The sequence below is a fragment of the Lepisma saccharinum genome, chromosome 17, assembly GCF_977018435.1.
Source record: "Lepisma saccharinum chromosome 17, izLepSacc3.1, whole genome shotgun sequence".
NCBI classification, from domain to species: domain Eukaryota; kingdom Metazoa; phylum Arthropoda; class Insecta; order Zygentoma; family Lepismatidae; genus Lepisma; species Lepisma saccharinum.
The window spans coordinates 14,490,003-14,513,628 of record NC_139245.1 but is presented as its reverse complement, the minus strand read 5'-3'; the positions used below and the strand labels follow the sequence as shown (position 1 = coordinate 14,513,628).

The following is a 23,626-nucleotide window of genomic DNA, read 5'->3' as shown; positions in this document are numbered from 1 at the left end:
CTTGGACCATTGATTGTGCACGACAGATGTGGTCAGTGCATATCGGGAAAAATTCCACTGAAAATTAGTGCATATTGGGAGGGTTACATAACTGCACTTTCAGACAAAGTACAGTTATTGTGCCATTATAAAACTGTGCAAGGAGCATGGATTTACTATGTTCAAAAATGGCATATCACGGGTGTTGAAAGGGGCAGGTACGGCAAGGCGTGGGATAATTCCTGTGGGGGCAGAAACAGGCCAACCCCCAGCCTACCACTAACCGCACACCAGCTACAATTCGGGAAGTCGGGGTGCTTGCTGGTCACCAGGGAGAATCCAACCACACAGAGAAGTATCGCGAACCGGCTACAAACATCACTGAAGACAGTGCACACCATCATTCAATGTGATTTGGGTTTGGAAGAGCGACGCAAGGGACATGTTCATAAGCTCTTGCAAAAACACATCCAGGAACGTCGCACCAACTGTCGAAAGCTTTATGAGCAGCTCCTGTCAGGTGAAAAGTGGAAGTTCGTTGTTACATTGGACGAGGCATATGTTTATCTTGAGGACTGTCACAAGTCACGTGCAATTTTTTATCGATCGACAGGTGCGAGGCACTTTCAAAGGTGGTTAACTGCATGTAAGGAAAGTTTTGGCATCAAAGTCACAATCATTGCTGGATACTCGTACAATGGCAAGCTGATCATACACCATGTTGCCAAAAATACGAAGGTTAATTTCGATTATTATCAGGGTAACGACCTGACACCCATTTATCACCATGACATTCCCCATCTCTACGGGAGGAACCAGAATCGTGTGTGGGTGTATCAATCAAGTCACACATCTTCCTCCAACAAATTTCATAAGAAACTGTAATTCGTGCCATTCCTTTCACAGACATTCCCGTGAAGTCACCTGATGCCTCGCCAATGGACCTTTGAGCCCTCGGCCTACTGAAACAAGCCTTGTCTCACAGGAGACCGGCACCACTGAAGGGCTATTGAAAGCCTGTCAGGAATGATTGAGGCTGGACATGACTATACTTTGTGCCAGTCTCCTAGAGTGTAAACTTCGCTTTCGGGCAATTGCCAAGATGCAGGGACACCAAATAGAACACTCTCGATGGTGGCGACATGGTTTCTCTTAAGGTAGGTACAGTTTGAAATTGTCGCCATAGATCGGAAACAACCTCTGTACTTCCAAACTATTAACATGGTTGTAATGCTGACCATCAGATATAAAAATTTCAGCAAAAAAATGCAAACCCAACATGGGTCTCTGGTATAATGGTGAAGCCAGGACTTAGCTGGGTAGCCTAGTTGGTAGAGCAAAGGCACAATATGCCAGAGACTGGGTTCAAGTCCTGGTAGAACCTGCCTGCATTTTTGCTGAAATTTAAATGTTGTACATCTCCTGTGTTTGCCACTTCGTAAGGTTGTCTACTTGATGCATATCCACAACACTTGCAAACAATAAGATATAAATTTTCTATGCTTACTACAATGCATTTGATATTCCTGGGTAGTTCAGTTTTTGGCACTAGTACCAGGTGGTTATAATTAGTTTCTCTATAATTGCAGTGAAACTTGATATGGCTGCAATTAGACCACTGAGTAAATAAAAAAGTTAAAACTTTCACCAGCAGGTGGGAAATGTGGAGGTGAAATCACAGGAAGTGTCTCTTGCGACCATTGGCCTTACACTTCGAAAAGGTCATTCATGTTGGCACTGTGTATATTGAAAAGTACTGTTCTGACGTACTAAAAATAAAGTTTTGCATGTCCAACTTCTGGTGGTTGTTATTTCAGTGATCCATTTCCACCGTGAAAATCTCAAAACTTTTTTTGTCGGCATTCGCTTCCCTATGGTCTCCATACCCTCTATACCAAGTTTCACCACAATCCGATGCTTTGTACAGACTTAAGAGGGCTCCAAGTAGGGGAATTTAAAATATGACCAAATGGTACAATTAATTGTGCATTGTTGTTCTCCTAATACAGTACACTAAGGCTCTCCTTCATTATCCCTGATATTACAACATACCTGAAAATTTTCACCTTATATTCACAAAGAAAAATATGGAAATACGTGAATTTACCAGCTTAATCTTTATTGGCTCAATTTTCTATACATTCTTAAAAAGAAATCACATTTTTTCCTTACATTTTTTTCTCTCCCCATAACACTTTTTTTTTGCATTTTTTAAAGAATTTCCCAACTTCTTTCTTTTTTCCCCATCCCTATTTTTTTTCTCAAATAAGCCAAATATGTAGTTATTCTATTTGAAGTCCCCTTCCACAGCTCCTGAAAACTAAGGGTAAGAGTGGAATGCAAGGGAAGGTTTGGAAAGGCATTACTGCCAGTATCAGAAGACTAATTGCTCATTGAAGCATACTACAAGCCTTAGCATATTCAGATAGGCAATTGCGTCATTATGTAGACGTGTGTATATTCATAAGTGTATGTGTGTGTGTGTGGGGGGGGAAACAATAATGGTAAACAAGAAAACAGAACAATGATAAAACAATAAAGGGCTTGAAGAACTTTTCTTTCACTCCACCCTCAATTCTGAAGTTTCAGCATTCTTTTTAGTGTATATTATGTAAGAAGGAATCATTTGTCTTCTTAAATTGATGTGAATTTGTAGAATTTAACATGATATACATACTGTATATATATAAATGTTTGTACTATATGTAGTGTGTGTAGATATTATTTGCCCATGTGTGTAAGTGCATGTGTCTGGTGTGTGCACGGAAACATTTATCTGTTCAAGTGTGTGTTAACAAACAAATAACATCTATACTAGTCTAATGTTGTTTTTTCTGCATGTTATAGTACTGTAGGTACTAAATACTATGGCCTAAGAATTATGAACAAATCAGCTGAAAATAATGAAACACACATTTGCACAAAATTTACAGTTTAGCACTATAACTTAAAGACTTCTTGCAGAACAAACATTCAAAGTACAAGTCCTCAAACCTTCAACCCCCTTTTTTGTTCACTTTCCATCACTACCAATAAACACAGAGGCAAATATTTCAGTCTTCATTATTATTATTTTTTCCATTTTTTCTTTTTTGTTCTTTAAGTTCATTTCATAAGCTGAAGGTAATAAAAGAAGAATAGCAGAATTTTCCCATCATACACAAAAACTTAACTGCACTTATTTTTTAAACTGATTAAAAAAAAAAAAAAGAACCTCACAATCACATAAGCATCCGTGGTGGTAACATGTTTCAATACTGTGGGAAAAATGTTTAAAATTTTCACCCATTACTGAGAAGTTTTTCGATTTCTAAATACAGTTCTAAATGGCTACTTACCTGTGATCATAAATACACTATTGAATCTTCAATTTTCTTTAGAACCTTAATTTTGCTTAACAATCTTTTCTAAACTTAATTAAATCTCACAATCTATAATCAAAATTTTTGTTCAAACTACCATGAAACCTCATAAACCTATTTTCCATCTCCAGTTTTAATTACAAGCAGATTACGAGACTAGTGTTAATAATATACATTCTTTCAATGTTTTATTTTAGGGACATGCATAATTTTTAAACTACTGTACACCCTCTACCCATTTTTTTTTTAAGGTAAGGGTAGGAAAATCCAATACAACATTTTCATTAGTGAACACAAGTTGCTAGGAAAAAACTAAAATAAATATCTACGATTTAGAAAATTTCTCCAAAAGAATAAAAAGAGAAAACTGTGTTCTTGCTTTTTTTTTGTGCAAAATAATTTGTTTAAACAGTAATTGCTTAACTGAATACTTACAGCAAGATAATATGAGAGGATATACAGTTTCTTATTATACTCCAATATTTTCCTTTGAATGCTGAAGCAAGGTTTCGATTGCTATTCAGTACAATTTAAAATTATAGAATATAAAAATGTTGTTAGGTGTTATGTCCATAGTTAGCAAAATTCTTGTTTATTAATGGACCTAATATGAAACTATTCCAATCATTGTTTATGCCATTATCCCAAATATAAGTGCACACACACACACACACAGTATAACAATAGCACTACACAATTACTTTTCTGCCTCAACTACTTCAATGTAAATCAAAATAAAGAAGGTACTCATCATGGAAGAACTTCGTCAATGTGCACATTGTTCCAGTATACATGTATCAAATAAATGTTCTTAAAAGTTCACATAACCGCTGGTGTGTATATCACAATACAATAAATTTTATTTTGAAAGTTTCTCACTCAAGTTTACACTACCACACACACATATGTAGGCATGCACAATATTACATGGTAGTTATGCACCCTAATAAACATTGTGCCATTAGTGAACAGTGACTAGCTACGTAAGGTGATGTAAGTTGGAAATGTTCTGCAGAGTTAGTTTTATTGTATTATTTCGTAAATTTGAGCACATCACATGTTTTCTGTCTCGAGTCTGTGGATGATGACAATACGGACATCTTGAGTCACGTGTGAACTTCAAGTCTTGGTAGGTGTTTACAGACACACACACAAAGGAAATCTACTATACTTGGGGGGGGGGGGAGCAGATTGCTTACTAACAGCAATGATTATGGAAACAAAAAAAAACTGATTCTAGTCACATATGCACTTGCAAAATGACATTAAAATAGTATTAGAACCGACAGATGCATGCTAAAGATAAATACGTGAATGCCACAACTTTCAACGCACACTAAATCACAAGGTTTTAAATTACGCCTGTGTGCAGAGGGACTACTTTCCTGCAGATAAGTTTCCACTAGGATAATAGTTACGTGAATGTGTTTATTCTCTTTCCAGCATATTCAAATTGAACCAAATGTCACCAATTACTTTGCATCTAAGGCACTATGAAACTACTGTTGGATCTATAGTTTCAATTTCTTAAATCAGAAAAAATCATGAGCATGATGGTAACTGTTACAGCTTGATAGGTGGCATAAATGGGATGACTAAAATTTTCTCCCGTGTTAGTCATTGGAAATGTCAGGCATCTCAATAGCTCAAAAAATCAACTAATATCACTACTGCTTTGATTAAATACTTAAGAAAGAACATAAGTTTGTGAGGCTTCAGTCAAAGGTAATAACCCGTAACAAAAATGATACACATTAATGAAAAACAATATCTAAAAAACAGGATTTTTTTGTTACAAAAACATTTTTTTGTTTTGTTCTCTCTTTTCACACTTTTTTCCCTTTCCTATTTTTTTTAATGAATGTGTCCATATCTTCCTTATGAATAAATAGAGCGCTACAGTACCAATCAATGAAATAGCACTCAACCACATGCACGCTTACACACATTCAACATTAATTGAACTGAATAAAATGGGGAAAAAGATAAAAGCTTATTCATACATACAGTGATAACAACTTGGGTTTCACAAATAGGCACAATGCAGAATGGCTGATGCTGTCACTACCGAGAAATAATTATGAATGATAGTACTGACGTCCAGGTTACAGGAATCCGTTATCTGCTTAGCCAGTAAACAGCAGATTCAGTACGGCATGTAGTAAGCTGTCCGCCGGTACCTGCTAAATGGAAGAGAAGTAGTTCGCATTAGAGCAGATGGCACTATGATCGACATGTACCTAATTGCTTTTTCTAATCATACATTAATAATGGAATTACTTTTGTAGGCTACTATGCCTTGAATTACTCTAGGGAGAACTACTTCTCAACAGCTACACAATGTAATTCTATAAGATTATAAAGGAAGAGAAGTTTGTGCATGCAAAAAGCTTTGAAACAACAAAACGAAGGTATGCTGAAACAAGAATGAATATTGATTAGTTACATAGAAGGATTAAGTATGGATTTTTAATTAAAAATTAACATTTAAAGGCAATATTAAAACAGCAAACACACATGCACACGTACATACATACACACGCACACAATTCTAACTTGAAGTTAATCATACTTTCGAATCAGGATATGGCACATTCCATATTGTATGTTGCAATTTTAAAAAATATGTTCCGATATATTAACAATATTTATATTAATGAACTCCTCTTAATCACGAAAGAGTTTAATCTTTAATGGCACATCATAGGGTCAACACAATGTACACAGCCTAATTGGTCTTTGTACAGCGATTGTTAATCTGTATGAAGTAACATTAGATAGGTGCACACAAACGCAACCACACACACACAAAGGTAAAGATCACAACAGTGATTTAGAGGCCAGCATAACAATGATCACTTTTATTATGTCATTGTACTACTTGCTCAATAGAAGCTACGAAAGTCTCACTGATCCTAAAAAAAATCCCTTTCTAAATGTTAGTGACAATAGTTCTCTATTAGCATTCAACGTTAATTGGATTTTATCCATTGTGCCATGTTTCTACTTTTTTTTTACCTAGTTTAACACTACGTTTTGAAACAGCATCTTGTCTCGTCCTCGGAAATGTAGTGTTAGAAAAGGTAAAAATACAAGCACCAGATGAGGGATATCAAATCAAATTAACACTGTATGTTATGATTATCATTGGATGTTATGAGACATGCACCTTGTGCTGTCACCATTCTCTTTACCTTGTATGAAAAAATGCCAACAGCATGATAAAATGGAAGACAAAACTAGGTCCAAGCTTTCGACACAATCAGAATGGTGATAAATGAGGAAACTGAAGCAGCACGGTTGTGGTATTTGCTGGTAATGAGTCACATCCATGCATGTTGTCCACTCTTATGCTTCCTTGTAGATATGGCTAAGCTGTCTGCCTACCAGGACAATTACTAAAGCAATTGTCTTTATTGCATTGCTCCATTATAAATAAGGTTTAAACAAAACAATTATGGTCATGCGAATAAAGCTATCTGCAGAGAAACTTGGTACTGAGCAATGGCAGGCAGGCACATAAATTACTCTCCGTGGTCTCAAAAGACTGATTCTTGAATTCTTCTATCCCTAACCTGACCACTAGTCAAAGCCTGGAACCAATTTTTATTTTTCATTTAAATAAGCTGTTTGTGTGTTTCTTGAAGTATGAGAAGAATAGCCTTTTATGGATTATGTTTATCACAGCATTTCCTTTATGGGAACAAAAAAAATGGTACAGGATCCAGCAAATTATGAAACTCTAGAAAGTGTTTCAAAAACACACGTCCTTCTGAAAAATGACATATTTCAAATTCTAAAAAAGTACATCTGTTCATAATTTCTACTGTACCATTCAAGTGAATTTTACCCCTTTTTACTGTTGCTTAGATATATGCGATACAAAACAGGTTTCCAGTGCCACAAAACTATTTCAGGTAATAGAGACAACAGCAAAAGCATAAAACATTCACTTCGAGTGCTCTATAAGGAATTCTAAGGAGATGTGATTTTTCAGAATTTGTAATTTTCAAAATTTTCATTGCTGAGATGCTGAAGCACAGTTCAATTCATACTTAAATATATTAATTTGCATTAAGTTGACTGACTCATTTGCAGACTTACTACTGCAAGTTTGTGGCAAAATAGGAGCATTTTCAAAGGGAAGAAAACACCTATTTATTGCATCACATATACTTTGTTTGCTTAAAACCATTCGATTTGTATTTTAGGGAAAGCTTAGTAATAGATTGATTAGTTCATTATCTGAATCTACCCTACAGACTAATTTGTATCTCCCACTCTGTACAGAAATATGTTTTGAGAATGAAGCTGTCACTAATTGGTTGATTATACTTTAGTTTGGTTTGGGTGGGGGTGAGCTTATGACTTATTTCCTTTGGCATGGAAGACCAACATCCTAGAAAAATGGGTTGAATTACTGTCTAATGACAATAAAATAAATTTTCTTTATCATTGATAATTTAAATTATTCTTCTAGCAAAAAAAATAATCAAATTCAGCTTTTTTCTCCAGCCATTCTTGAATTCACATTGTGGCACAATTTTCAAAACCCTTACTTTAACATTGTTGGATATGGGGAACATTCAACTTCAACTGCACCATCTTCAATAGAAATGATAAGGCAATTGCTGCTGACAAAATCTTGATTGCAATGTATTAATATACAGCTTTGGCATACCATACATCCCAGCTATGAAAGAAAACTACAACACACACAATCTAATGTGATGTTTTCACTTCACACAGCTGCTCCTCCCCCTGCATCTTGGACTATGAACAGTAACAGAGGTACGAGGTGACAACGAACAATTTATATGCAAGAAGCCATCAACACAGCACCTCTCAACAGTGGACAAAGTACTGGGGGAGAATAAGGATGGATACTCAGTGATAATGCATACTCCTTATAATTTCTGAAGAATGTTTGCATCTTTGTTCAAGGCCACTGGCAATAAATCACTTACACATATATGAAAGATAAATACACAGTTAAAATTTTTAGGTACACTACAAAATATTTTTACACTGTAAAATACCACGTAATGATTGTTATCTGTTATGAAATCAGCATAGTCAGAATCTTTCCAGCATCCAAAATTGAATTTTATGAAATTGCTTCACGTTCTTTGTTAGCAATTTTCTTAAACCAAAAGTTTAATTTGTGGGTGGATAGGTGAGGAGCAGTTTTTAATTATGCACAGAGGCTAACTGGGTCTGAATGTACAGTTAATGTATATGTATAATGGATAGAAGACATGCTATAATCAAACAAAAGATCATAAAATTTCAGACTTTCCGTTGCAAATTTCTAGTGATGTACAACAAAGCACACGATTTTGGCAGTTTGAGAAAAACACATATATATGCTGGAATAGATTCAGAACAGATTTCAACACTTCTCTACATGTGTACGTGCTGAAACTTTAGGATCACAAAACCCACTACCATTATAACATTCATAAAATTGATATTTTCATATGTATACAAAACTAGATATATTTATATTTTATTCAGATGTTACAAGAAATTTCCTCCAAACAGTTACACAAAGGCTTTAGTTACAATAGGCATATTCATTTACATTACATGTGCATTTTCTATAAGTTATCATGTAGCATATACAAGACATTATCAAATACACAATTGCATGGGATTGAAACGCACGTCCTTTTGACTACTTTGCATTAAGTACAGTAACCTGCTTGCATACCTTGCATTGCATGGGAATGAATTCATATAGTGAAGGAGTATGGAGGGGAATATATTGGAGAAACTGTACAACCGAATAGGGTGGCAATCTCAACTAATAATTCATGTAACTTATTTCAATACCAACATAATTTATACATAAATAATCAATAATGAGCTTCATTCCACACACCAGGATATATGGAATGGAGACAACTGCACTCATAGTTACTAATTTACTGGTATAGCTGCCACGAAGATGAGGTTGGGATATGCAAGTTATGAAAATATGTAGCTGCAACAGAGTACATGCCGACTACAAAATTAGTACTAAACAGTGGTATTACAATTCTTCCTAAAAAAATCTTGCCATATGCAATATGTTGCACATTCTAATATTATATAGATCTTGCACTTTGTCACATGTGGGTAAGCATTATGAATAAAATAGATAATCTGAACTAACCCATGTCACAGCTTCAACAGACTATTACAGACAATTTTAAGATTATGAAGTTCAAAGTTGGAACAAGCATTTTCAAATCTTCCCAAATATCCTACACTTAAAAATATACACAAAATCCCCTTGGCATAATGTGAACAAAGGAAACATCTGGGTAACAGATTTTCATGAAGGTTATTAGCCTTGCTCAGATGAGTATTACGGCAAGCTTATGACTAATATTAAGAGGTTGTAGTAAAGATACATTTTGTTGTGTTATCTGTAGAACATATTATATACTTACATATCTAATTTCAAAGCAGATCACACAAAAATTCTGCATTAGTATTTTTCATTAGTAAATGAAACTAATATGAAAAAAAAACCTACAAAAACATATTTTTAACTTCACTCATTAGCTCAAGATTGTTTTAATATAAATAGCAAAGTTGGAGACTCTTCCCAACCATTCAATCACTCACACAATGTTAAAAAAATTACAAACTGCACATTTTGCAACAACCATCAAAAATTTCATATAATTAGACATGCAGCTCTTGTTCAAGTGAAGAAGTATTACAAAATCAACAACAGACCATATGAAAGAAAAAAAAAACTGCTATACATCATCATCAGTGTGTGTGTATGTGTGTACATTTGTAATAAAAAAAAAAAACCTATCACACCCTAAATAAGGGCTGGCATACTTGTACACACACAAAATACAAATGTTTACACACACACACACACTTTAATAAATAAAACCACTAGTACACTCACATGACCAAAGGCCCTTCCTGTGCTCCAGAAGGGTACTAAAACTCTTTGGTTATCAAATTAAAGAAAAAGGTTAAGAGATTTCTTGTGGGTATGTATAAAAAAAGACAACACTACTCTTAATGCTGAACTCAACCTTCACAGCTGTTTAAAAATGTGATAAGAGGATGCCTGGAAATTTGCACACTTATTAACGGAATATGCCAAACTAACCAACATACTTAAATCTTCCCAGTGTTTTTTTTTCACCAGAGGAAGTGTTTGAATGAACATGTAGTATTTTAATTCAACTTGAGTGAACTAACTACAGGACTAAGTTTTATTCAATTTAACCAGCTGTCCAGTGAAAAACTTATATTTAGAGCTCTTTCAATTTGTAAAACTAGTCATGCTTTAGAAATGCATGAAGAATTTTGATATTTACTTAATTTATTTTGTTTTTAAGTCCATTTCATGCACAGAAAGAGGAATAGACCTAAGTTTAAAGTGGGATCCGAACCACTATGTGCTTCCACCAGGTATCAAACCCAGGACCCCTTGATTACAAGGCAATGACGTTACCACTACGCCCTCGATATTTACTGTTTCTAATTGAGCAGATTGGAAGTAAAACTTGATAATCAAAACTATGTTCGTCAGGATGCAGTTGGTGCACAATATCACCTTGCTCCAAAATAGTAAACTTCTTGGTAACTATCAAACCATAACACAATGCACACATTTTCAATTATTGCGAAAACAATACTCCGGAAAAATATAATTGGTTTTAAGATCCAACAAAATTAATAGTTTCAGGCAATCTTACTTCAACCTACCTTTCCCTGCAAAATTCTGACTCTTGTGAGGCTATTTCCTTGAAAGTACAATTGCAAAAGGTTCTAATAATACAATTATCTGCGATTATGTGCTTGCAAAGTTAGTATCAGTAGTGTAAATATATATTTAAAAAAATATATGTACAGAAGCAGTAAAATTCTTTTGCTTAATCAAGCTATTTTGTAACCTGAGGCACGTCAAGTATCTGAGGGATATTCGCTGAGCAAGAATTTCGCTCATTAAGCCGACAGTTCTGTATGCTTATTAATCAAAGCACCAGTGTCATTATCTGTGATTGCATGTTGCAAAACTAATATTATAATTATTGCTTCTCAAAACAATGATGGGTGCTAATGAATGAGAACAAAACCAAACGTCATTTGAAATTTTGGTTTTCACACAGCTTTGCAAAAACTATGGCGTATGCTTGGAATAAAAACAACACTTTTTCATTTTAATACAATTACAAAAAGTGGGAAATTATATTATCTTCTGTTACTTGAACTTCCTGTGTAATTATGCCATATGGCAAGCCGTTAAATCACAAATACTTCTTCCTTAGCTGCCATCTCAAGATCGAATCACAAAACTGATATATTCTGTGCCTCAAATCTGTGGTGTACAAGGTTCAAGCTCACTCAGGAAGCAAGTGAGCAGTGCTCTCCGAACAAAACTTATTTAGCCGGCAAGTACCTGTTCGAGCGCACAAATACTTGACATGTCCCTAGGCTGCATTGCACGTTAAATATGACTTCTATACCAAGTAGAACACTTTGAAAAATTAACTACCAAATTGGGAAAACAGCTACTTCGTACAAATGATTCCCACAAGAAGCACAAACAACACAACCTGCCACTTCAAAAGGGAGGTAATTAATTACATATGTGAAGTGGCTTGAAAGGGGAAAAAAAACAACAAAAAAAAAACTGAAATGCTGCCACCACTAAAAAATACTCTCATTTTCAGTAACATCTTTCAAAATAAGCCCATTTACCATATAAATACGCCTTTAATCATTACACCCATGAGTGCAGTTTTATAATTTGTACAGCTCAATAAACACTGATACGGAGTAAACCCATTTAGTCATATTTTAATTCATAAAGAGTATCAATTTAAGAAGCATGTATCTCTAAATAACTTTTCATTACAAGTTCAAAGGTTACTATGAAAGCAGTAGAAATATTTACAAAGAACCAACACTGTACTGCCTGCTGCATTGAATTCATTCATTATTATTTGCTCACTTCTTTCATACATATTAATATACACACAAATTCATTGTGGAAGATTCAGGAAGTTACCTATAACGTTTATTAATAGCAATAAAAACGCATTCCAGGAGAAGAATAAAAATAGCAATATCCTTCACGTTGCACTGTACCTACAAATGACATGTTCAGCAACAAAACGACAAAAAATATCATTGTCATAAAAATTGTAGGGATGGGAAGGAGGCACTCAGAAATAGCTCACCACACAATTAACTACCAAAAAATTCTAAAGATGCATATTTGCTATGAAAATAAACACTATTGCAGCAAACACAGAGAATCCATCTTTTTCTCAGCACGGTTGAATTCACAAGAACAGCTACTTCTCTCATTGTGGATACAATAGCCCTGTCAAGATTCAGCCACGGGGGGCTTGGGTTCCTCACTTAAAATTGTTCTAGACAATAAAAAACAGTTGATTATGGTGCAGTGTCTTCCACCATAAAGATGCACTTCTCAAATATCTTGTTAAACTTGAAAACCAAAGCTGAGAAGACAACCTGAACCAGAGAGATTCTCTAAAATACACAAGTAACGCTTGTTTGTAATTTATATACACACCCAGACACATAGGTTTCTGTTTGTTTCCCCTCACTCTTAACGCTGGAGCTAAAACACTTATCCACATTCGTAATTACACTCTTCTTGGGAGCATTCTCTCTCAAAGAGAAAATCTTCTGTCACGTTTCGGGTTCAATGTTCGCAGTGTTACACACTGCAATGTGGTCACATCTCAGGAGCCATTACTGAAATCTTGGAGAGGCAAAACTTCTTCCGATACTGAACCTATTTACAGATTAAACGTGTAAAAAGGGGGGAAGTTACACAAAGCGAGAACAACAATAAACAACAGAAAATACAAACGAGAAATCATTATGGCTCTCCTAATCTTTGCTTCCAAGTTTTTAAAAATAACCAGTTTCAGTTGAGGCATACTATTTTAGATTTATTGTTGCTTTACTCACAGATGATTATATTTAATTATAACTTTCTGAGAAGTTTTGTGTGAAAATTGTGGCTCAACCGAGGACCGAACCCAAATTTCATATAGCTAGCTTGGCTGTCTAAAATAAGTCCCATTTTTACATAACCTAACAAAGGTATTTTATGTGAAAAAAAGAATATGTAAAATTACGAACTCTTTTTCTCCAGACACTTCATTGTACTTTGTAATAGTAGTTTTTTTTTAAAAAAATAATCAACAAACTGTTCAAAGAGGCTGTAGTAATGAATTTTGAATTAGTTTTCTACATACTACATCATACTATCAAAAAATTGTGAAATATTAAAAAAAAAAAATGAAATACAGAGGTTGTTCAGCGTATATTTGACCAAACGCGATTCCTCCCCCCTGCACTCAGAATGAACTCACCCAATCTTGGTCAGGCATGTTTGTCAGTGTAGTGTGTGAGCTGTAAAAGAGTGGTTGTTTTTTCTCACTGGGCCAAAAATCCCGCCCAAACTGAGCCGCTTTTTGGGAGGAGTGCGTTGTATAACTTTCCATGGGTTTGCATTTTCTCGCTTGGCCGAAAATGCTGCCAAAACAGTTGCTTTTGGGAAGGTTATGTTGTAGCCTTTTATGACGCAAAGTTCAGTGTGTCAATGATCAGGAAGTAGTGTAAGAGCAAGAATTGTGACGTTAGTTTGACTTTATTCAAGAATGTGATCGGCAAGTATAAGGATTGCATGGCCCCAGCGTTCGGTTCTCCAACAAAGGGGACGAGAACACGGCCGTGCACACAAGCCACCACCAGTATGCAGGCGAAACTTCGCAGAATGGGCATGCAAGAGAATCCACCGACCCAAAGACAGATGGAAAATCATCTAAATATGTCTTTGGAAACTGTTAACTGCACCTTGCACCTGCATACTGGTGGTGGCTTGTGTGCACGGCCGTGTTCTCGTCCCCTTTGTTGGAAAACCGAAAGCTGGGGCCATGCAATCCTTATACTTGCCGATCGCATTCTTGAATAAAGTCAAACTGTCACAATTCTTGCTCTTACACTACTTCCTGATCATTGACACACTGAACTTTGCGTCATAAAAGGCTACAACATAACCTTCCCAAAAGCAACTGTTTTGGCAGCATTTTCGGCCAAGCGAGAAAATGCAAACACTTGGAAAGTTATACAACGCACTCCTCCCAAAAAGCGGCTCAGTTTGGGCGGGATTTTTGTCCCAGTGAGAAAACACAACCACTCTTTTACAGCTCACGCACTACACTGACAAACATGCCTGACCAAGGTTGGGTGAGTTCATTCTGAGTGCAGGGGGGGAGGAATCGCGTTTGGTCAAATATACGCTGAACAACCTCTGTATAAAAAGCCCTTTTATATCCCACACACAGTGGAACTCCGATCTTACGTTCCCTGGTTTTACATTTTCCCGCATTATACATTCAATCTTCATGGCCCTAATAGAGCAAAATGCAATAAAATTTTCCCAGATTTTAAGTTTTCCCGCATTTTAAGTTCTTCCACCTTGGTCCCCAGAAAAACGTATTTTCGAGGTTCCACTGTAATTATTTAATGAGAAGAACTTGAAAGTAATATTTAGTAATGATTTGACATATTTACTTTGTCATGGAAGTTAAAAGATATATAATTTATTTTTAAATCACAATTTATAACACCAATAGGTACAGTAATCGAGCTGATAAACAATATGTTTCAATATAGAAATTATATGAACAGGGTGTTTAGTGATACAATGCATTCATCCCTTAAGTTTTGATTCATCAAACATGACTCATTCAAAAGACAAATAAAAAAAGTTAATGTAATTCGACTGCTGTACTTGTTAGTGTAAATGAGAAACATGTGTAATAGTTAATGTGTAAATGAGAAAAATGTGTAATAGTTAATGACACATTTAATAATATGCCATAAATGCAACAAAATTCTTTGTACAAGAAAACTACTGGCAGGTAAAATTCTCATCACACTATATAACTGGAGAAAATCTATTGGTTTCCCATTTTTTTTTAAAAAAAATAAGAATTATGTACCAATGTGATAGTACTCGAGACTGAATGGTTAATAAAGAGTGATAATTAAAAGTTGGAGATTAATAGAATTTTGGTTAATTCATGTGATAGGTTAAAAGAAGTATGTTTAAATCTATTATTATTGGAACAAATATGCATTCTGTCCATTTCATAACAAATAATTTGCCTCTGGTATTTGCAGCTATTTTTATCCTTCAGTCTATCCCAGATGGGCAACTTCCAGTAAAAAGCGTTAACATTTTCAAATTATCTCAACTAATAAAATAAACAACAAAAAGAAAATCCACACTTGCAGTTTTGCTTCACAAGTCGATGTATATCTTGGATATAAAATGAACAGCTCGATTTCCAAACTTTTATAATTCATTTAGTTTCAAAGTTAATTTCTATTGGTCAATTTTCCTACATCATCATCCTTCGCAGTTTCCTGCCATTTTCCTACATGATGTGAACAAAATGATTACAGAGATGCTATATGATGTTACTTTACTTCATTTTGTGATTGTACAAACACTTAAGGAGAGGAAGTGCAGTTTTACAAAAGGTACATATATTCAAAATTATTCATCTGAATACAAATACATAACTATTTTTTTGAGTGTTTATGAATATACAGTGTTTACATACTCATCGAATAAAGAAAACAGTCCAGAATTTTGTTCACATACCTTCCAAAGGTTCTCTGCGACTCCATGCTCACATGAATGACGACTAAATGATAATCCAATTCCTGCCATACGTGATCAAGCAGGTCTGTTGTTGACCTGATTATATTTCTTCATCTCAGTAAAAAGTAACATCATATGTACATGTAACATGCAAGTTTTCAAATCTTACTGCTAAAGTGCTCCACATAAGTATGTTCCAGCGCCTGTGCAAATCACAGTGTGAAAATGGGAACCACACAACAAACAGCAATTTTGCATTCTAGAGTTAGTGAGAAGTGCAAATGACAGTGCACAGAGTACAGAAGTGCTCTGCAGGGTGAGTACAGCACACGTCTGTGGTATCAGCAGTTCAATACTAAAATTCCAGTCCGCATGCTCTGGAGTCAATGGCAACATATGTTTGATCATGTGTGTCGGGAATAGAGTTATTGTTTAAATGTCATCTGTTTTGACCACACAGAAAATATGTACATAAACAAAATTCTGGACTATTCTCTCTATTCTATAAGCATGTAATCGCTGCATCTTCATAAGCACAGAAAAAAAGATTGAAAATTTTTGAATTACCCTATACTTTATATCCACATTTACTTCCCATACTGGGAAAAATCAGTAGCAATATTCTGGATAATGCATGTTGCTTGTGAAAGCAGAACTATAAATCAATCAGGCTAGAAATGTTCAAAATTGATCTAAGATTCTCAAGAAAAATTGTTCTAAACTTCAGTTTTATGTTTCATCCAGTATTTTGATATTTTTGAAAAATATTGCCTTCATTCAATGTGCTTTGACCACTAATCCTTACATATCACAAAAATATAACATCCCTGCGCCTCTAGCAGGTCTTTCAGGCTGGAATGACAACTATCTCCATTCCGCAAGAAAGAAACTCACCTTAAACAATTAAAAAATTTGAATATTTTGAATGTACTGCATTTAACCAAGTGTTCATAGTAGAAATTGTGCAAGCCACACTTCCTGTCCACAGAAGTGGGCTTGGAAACTCATACGAAGACAAAACAATCAGAATGTCATGTGGAAGTTTCTTATACTACCACAGCAAGCTTATTCAAGATAAAACACCACGTAATTTGGTCAATTGTTTTGCAAAACTACTGTACCTCGGAGGAAGAGGGAGAACAGTAACACACATGCATTTCCTAAGGGTAAGTAATACAATATGTAAACTGTCTTCAATTTTATCATCATGTAACATGACTTAGGCTGGTAGCCACTCTAACGCAAAGATAAAATTTTAATTACATTGTTCATTTAGTATTCTAACCTCATTTTCAGTGTTTAATTGCACATTTTTCTCCCTTTTTAACTACCCTCACTACACATATGTGTCTCAGAACGATTGCGCATCTTGTTTCAAATATAAATTAGCGAAAAATACAAAATTCCAGAAATTTCTTATCAATAGACTTCTTAATAATGTTTTTAACTTTAGCATAGAGGAAGATATTTTGCATATATTTCAACCCACATCACCCTAAAAACAAAACGAAGACACATTTGTGCATTACGACATAAAATTTATACACGCACATGATTAAGACAAGCTTGCCTGAACTGAAATTACTTGTTAAGTTATAAACCACAGACGAAGTGAAATATAAATATCAAACTGTGGCTTCTAAGTTTCCAATTCAAAGGAAAAGGATTCCACACCAAATAAAATATATATTTGTAATAGGAATTTCAATTCTTACATGGTTCTTGCCCTCCGTCATGTCCTCCATCTTCCAATATTTCATTTAAGTATTCCAGAAAAAGTTGCTCGTATCGCTGCCAAATTCAGAAAAATACTGCATACGCCCATTCATGAAACCACTGCAAATGATCATTATCACAATCTCACTGCGTAACATAATCCTACCATGCAAATACAGGTTTTCAACAGACAATGCAGTGTAAAGACAGTTGCTTACTTCAATAGGTATACTATATGTATGAAAATAGGTAATATCTAACATGGAAGTACACACATACACATCACATTTTCTTTCCATTTTTCTTTTTTGAATATATTGAGAATTCACAAATATTATTTGGTTTTGTAGGCACAATCCTCACATGTGAACACTAAGTAATTTACAACTATTAATTTACATATTTGGAAATTCTTCATTTTGCATCACTTTTCTGTATCCTTACGCTAACAACAATTAGGGTGGAGAATGATTAATGAAATTGATCAACGGATGCTCACGAAGATATAAAGTCCCTGGGGTAGAACCAACACTTCAGTGTTGAGATCAAGAGACACCTACATAACATGTTCAGCTGTTCAGAAACAACTACTTGCACATTATCACAAAACAGGATTTAAAACAATGTATTAGTACATATTTACAACAAGCATTCATAATATCACTTTGCTTAAAAGTATTTTATGATCAAATATTTCACTTAAGGCAGATAATTGAATGTGGGAATATAATCATTATGTTCAATCATTTATAGAGGTCTCATTTTTTAATGACTAAAGTACAGGAAGAACATCCCTTAACAAAACAAAGTAAAAATCCATATACTTAACTATGTCTGATAGATTTACCATTTAAAGGACTAAAATAAGGAAATGCTTACTGCCTTTGCATTTTAATTTAGCCTTGAATATAGTTAAGAAGTTAGTAGAAAAAACTAAAGCACTAAAATGAATGTTGTTAACTCTGCTGTTAGCACATGCAGGTTATATTGACATACTAGGGGATGATGCAAATAGTCAACAATAATTACGAATTTAATTTTAAAAGCAGCAAAGGAGATAGGTTTGGAAGTCAAGACAGAGAAATCTAATCAAGTGATAAGTAATAATGAAAACCAAATTATACAGGGTGTATCATAAGTAACAGCGCAAACTGACACAGTTGAAAGTACACGATAATAGTAGCAAAAACGTCTCGGTAAACATGGGTCTGCAAACGAGCCATTTGAGATAATTGCGAATGTGTGGTTACAAGCCGCCACTGACTTTATTGTTTGTAATGTAAATGTCATCCTAGTTGGTAAAATCCTAATAATACAGTAATAATAATGTTCTCTAGAGGCGCTGATGTACCCTTGTAAATGTGAGGCTCTCGGGGTGCCTTCAAGCAGCGTATTTTTCTTGGTACAAGTGTGCAGCCTCCTGTGCATTGCCGTTAGACAAACCATACATGAAATGCATATCCGCACACTCTTCGTTGCTGTAAGGTTCCATTTGCACTACGCAGTACAGCACAACTGACGTGATTCCCACAGTATGATTAGACTGAGTACCGATTGTATCCATCCTGTTTAATCATTGGCGTCTGGAAGGGGGAGGCAGTGGCCCACTTGGAAATTGAAAGTCAACCAAAAATTATATATCTCACACATATAATTTCATTTCAGCCACAATAATGTGTGTTAATTATTGCACGAACATGGTAAATTTAAATTTAAGCAATGGTTATTGAGGGAACAACACTATTAATGGGGAAAATGTGCCTTGTTTGCCCCCACCTGGAAAAAAAACCTGCGGACATCATGTGTTTGATTACAACGCCACCTCTCGGAAATGTTCTGTTTTGTAAAGAAAGAGCAAACCTCAGAACGTGCAAGGAGTAAAGCACTCTGTGTTTACAAAATGCAATCAGTGATGGCTTCTAACTACACATTCGCACACATTATTAGCATTTTAGCAACTACAACGACATTTATAAATAATGAAGTCAGTGGCAGCTTGTAACCACACATTCGCAATTATCTCAAAAACAGCTTGTTTGCAGACCCATTAGACCCATGTTTACAGAGACTTTTTTTGCTTCTATTATCGTGTACTTTCAACTGTGTCAGTTTGCACTATTACTTATGATACACCCTGTAGATAACTTATTTGAATCAGTTTCTAAATTAAAATACTTAAATATATTATTGAAGAATGAAAATGCCATTAGAGAAAATTAAAAGCACACTTATTCATGTAATCTATGTTATTTTTATTCCCTTGTCTAATTTCAAGAAGGTATGTTAATTGCCACGTAACAGGGGCAGTTGGAAAAAGTATGAACAGAGAATCTATTAAAATTAAGAAAGCAAAAGCCCACCACGTGAACCTACAATTTATACCAGAATGTAAAAACTCTTGTCATCCACTTTCTGAATGCCATACACTTCAGGATTTAAAATGTTTCAGACGAAGGCAATTAATGATTAGAAGCATAGATCCACCACCACATTTGAAACACTGACACTAGTTTAAGCTACAGGGAAGTTAGTATTTTCTTATTTTCCAAGGTGTCAGAAATCTTGGTGCTAGCATAGAGAGCCCAATCCCACCAACATTGGCCATCTTGAATCATCTCTATTCTCGTATATTGTAACATTTATAAAATTGAAATGTATATAAAACATACACAAGCAAATTTTGATTGTGTATGTATCTGACAATATATACGAGGGATGACTGAAAAGTTTTGAGCCTAATACAGAAAATGGGTAGCTAGGCAAACCAAACAATATTTCTGACAATATACCACTCTTCATTAGCACCATGTCCCATGTTCATGTTTCTTAACATTTCCATTTTTTTTTGTTGCAAGGTCTTGAAGTGAAGGTTCAGTGATTTGTTGAAAATTGAGAAATTGAGTATTGCATGGTGATCAAATACCTTCATCTCAAAGGAATGTCACCATCAGAAATTCACCAAGATATGTTCCAATATTTTACACAACAGTGTCCCTTCATATGCCTTAGTCAAACTCTGGATACAACATTTCAAGCATGGCACGGAGACTGTTGAAGGTGAGCAGAGGTCTGGGAGACAAGCAAACTGCCACGAAAGAAAACATTTATCTTGTTCCATACATGATCATGCAAAAAAAAAACACAAAAAAAAAAAACAATTGCCAACACTTCAAGTAGCAGATAGATTGGACATCTCACAAAAACTAGCCCATTACATTTTGAAGAAAGAGCTTGCCTTCTCAAAACTTTCTGCTTGAAACTACTTCAGACTCCTGAACAAAAGCACACTTGGCATAAGCTGTCAAGGGATAGTTTATAAATGTTAAAAGCATATGTGGATGCTTTTCTTGCTTGATTCATTACTATGGAAGTGTGCTGGGTCCACCACCATCGGCCAGAAAGAAAAGAACAATCGAAACAATGGAAGCATGCATCATCTTGCACACCGAAGGAGGTCACTGTAACGCCGTCAGCCAGGAAGGTCACGGACTCCTGAGGTGGTGTGCTGGTTGATTACCTTGAAAGGGGGTCACATCATCACAGGAGAGTATTACTCTGCCCTATTTAAACATCTCCGAGTGCAAATCCTAGAAAACAAGCCAGAAATGCTGACCAGAGGAGCCCTCTTCCACCAGGACTGTGCTCCTGCTCACACCTCAACGATTGTGATGGCAACAATCCATGACTGCAGGTTCCAACTTGTTCCTCGTCCCCCATTTGTCAAGACCTGGTTAACTCAAACTACCACCTTTTCCAAAACATGAAAAAAAGCTTTAGCTGGCTAACGTTTTACCAACATGAACCATGGAAGCTATGGAGTCCTATGGTTCCAAAGTCAAGAGTTATTTTCCAATGGGATTCAACATCGCTGGAATGAGTGGGTTGCCCCCTTGAGGGGGATTATGTTGAAAAATAAAGCAATGCCAAACCTGTATCTTCTTTGGTTTTCTCGAGGCTCAATATTTTCATGTCATCCCCCATGTAACTAAAAAATTATTACTATGACAGTAAATTGTGTATTTATATAAGTTAAATCTTTATAGACATGGAAGTTCTTCACTCAAATACCTTCTATGTAAGGTGGGTGTACTAGATTGCATTCTACATGTAGTACGGATCAAGATGCATTTTATCACACTTTTCACATAAATAATTTGGAATGTTTATTAATCAACTTCCACTCCAGACACAAAATAATCTCTATCTAAATAAAATGTACTGCATACAATTGGTGGTTGAGTATACATTTTTGTCATAACAATTGTCAATGTAAACAACAATCAATAAGGGTAAGCCAATAATGTTATTTGAATGTTGTAGGAATTTCAAGTTTTCAGACTACTTATACAAACCAGTTTTGCACAGATATAGTTGTAGAATAACAGAGGTAATCAAAATATTAAAATTCAAAGAAAATGGAAATTCCACATTACACATATATGGTAATGTCCTCAAACAGTTTTAGCACTATGTAGTGCCATTATCATACCATTTACGATGTTAGAGATTGTGCGTTACAACTTGTGTACAGAGATATCCTACCTCCTGATAATGACACCAAGTAGTACCGAAAATATTTGGTGCAATATTAAAAACTGTGTTTTGTGGAATTTTAATTTTCTTGTTGTGAAATGAGTAATACCATTTAATCAGAAAATCAAATTATTTTTACAGGAAAATTTTGGTGCATAAATAAAATTATGCACTCTCCAGATAAGTACCACTCTGCATCAGTGATTCCATAACTGATACTTTCCAATATCAATATATTGGTATTGGTACTCAGGCCTACAATTAACACACCCCATTTCAGAAATATTAAATAATTTCAATATTCAGTTTGCTTCCTAACAATGGCTGCTACAAATTGCAAATGTTGAGAACTTGCTTAATATTACTGATTTCAAATGAGTTATGTTGCAACGCACGCACACACACACACACACAATTATTAGCATCAAATCAGATATCATTGCTTTAATGTAGTTTTATTTCCATTTTGCAGCCGGCAGCTTTGCTAAATTGCAAGAACTGTAGAACGTGAACTTTCAATTTGTAACATTATTGACAAGTACTGTTTATTCTATGCACAAAAATATATTAATAACACAACAAAAGCACCAGTCCGAGTTTTACCCACTCTACCAACATACATAACAACCTCCAGGATATCGAATAACCATCTAGGGAACACATTGTTATACAAGCAGAATCTCACTACAATGAAGAACATGTTTTCTGTAAATAAAGAATGCTACACAGGAGTTGAAATTTCAATTCAGCTCTCAAGATTAATTTGGAGCATTATTCTTAGGGCACTACAGTCAATTTAAAAAAAAAAAAAAATATTACAAAAAATGTTAAAAATTCATGGATGCAGAATGTTGGTAAGACTTTATTATAATGGAATTAAATCAAATTCTTGCAGTAATAGCATGAAGTGGGAAGAAAAGGGGAGAAATTAGTGTAACTGGGTTTGAGTTTTTGTTTTAAGTACACTATATGCACAGAAAGGCTAATTGGGACTGAACCTACAGTTTAAAAGTGGGATCCAAACCACTATCTCTCTCCACCGGGATCAAACCTGGGACCCTTGATTACAACGCGATAGTTACCTCTATCCCATCAAGAAGGTCCCTATACTGTAAAAATTAACTGCATTAATAACCACTCACAAATACAACTACTCTAGTAACAAACCAAAATTCAAGAACGATTTCAGGTTTTCCACAACAAAACCTTTTGTTGTATACAAGTCATTCCTTAATTTGGGAAACTATGAAAAATTCACACATTTCTTGTGCTCCTTGGATTAATTTGACTAATTTGACACAAATTGAAATGCAACATCATTCCCATCTTTGATATCTACTCGATATCACCAATAATTTGA

At 35.0% G+C, this 23,626-nt stretch overlaps 1 protein-coding gene across 10 annotated transcripts in view; it reads right to left on the bottom strand.

Annotated features, from left to right (window-relative positions):
• Nucleotides 1–2,073: 2,073 nt before the first annotated feature.
• Pabp2 (poly(A) binding protein nuclear 1) overlaps nt 2,074–23,626 on the bottom strand; it is a 57,650-nt gene continuing 36,097 nt past the window's right edge. For 2 of the 10 annotated variants that reach the window (XM_083138975.1, XM_083138973.1), the window contains exon 8: nt 2,074–5,524. Coding sequence is in view for 7 of the 10 variants with exons in the window: in XM_083138973.1 (XP_082995099.1) it covers nt 5,488–5,524 (37 nt within the window). In the remaining 3 variants the exon portion in view is untranslated. Of the gene's footprint in view, nt 5,525–7,966; nt 13,129–17,732; nt 17,854–23,626 lie in introns of those variants that run through there. The other 8 variants (XM_083138976.1, XM_083138974.1, XM_083138969.1 and 5 more) reach the window with 7 other exon arrangements.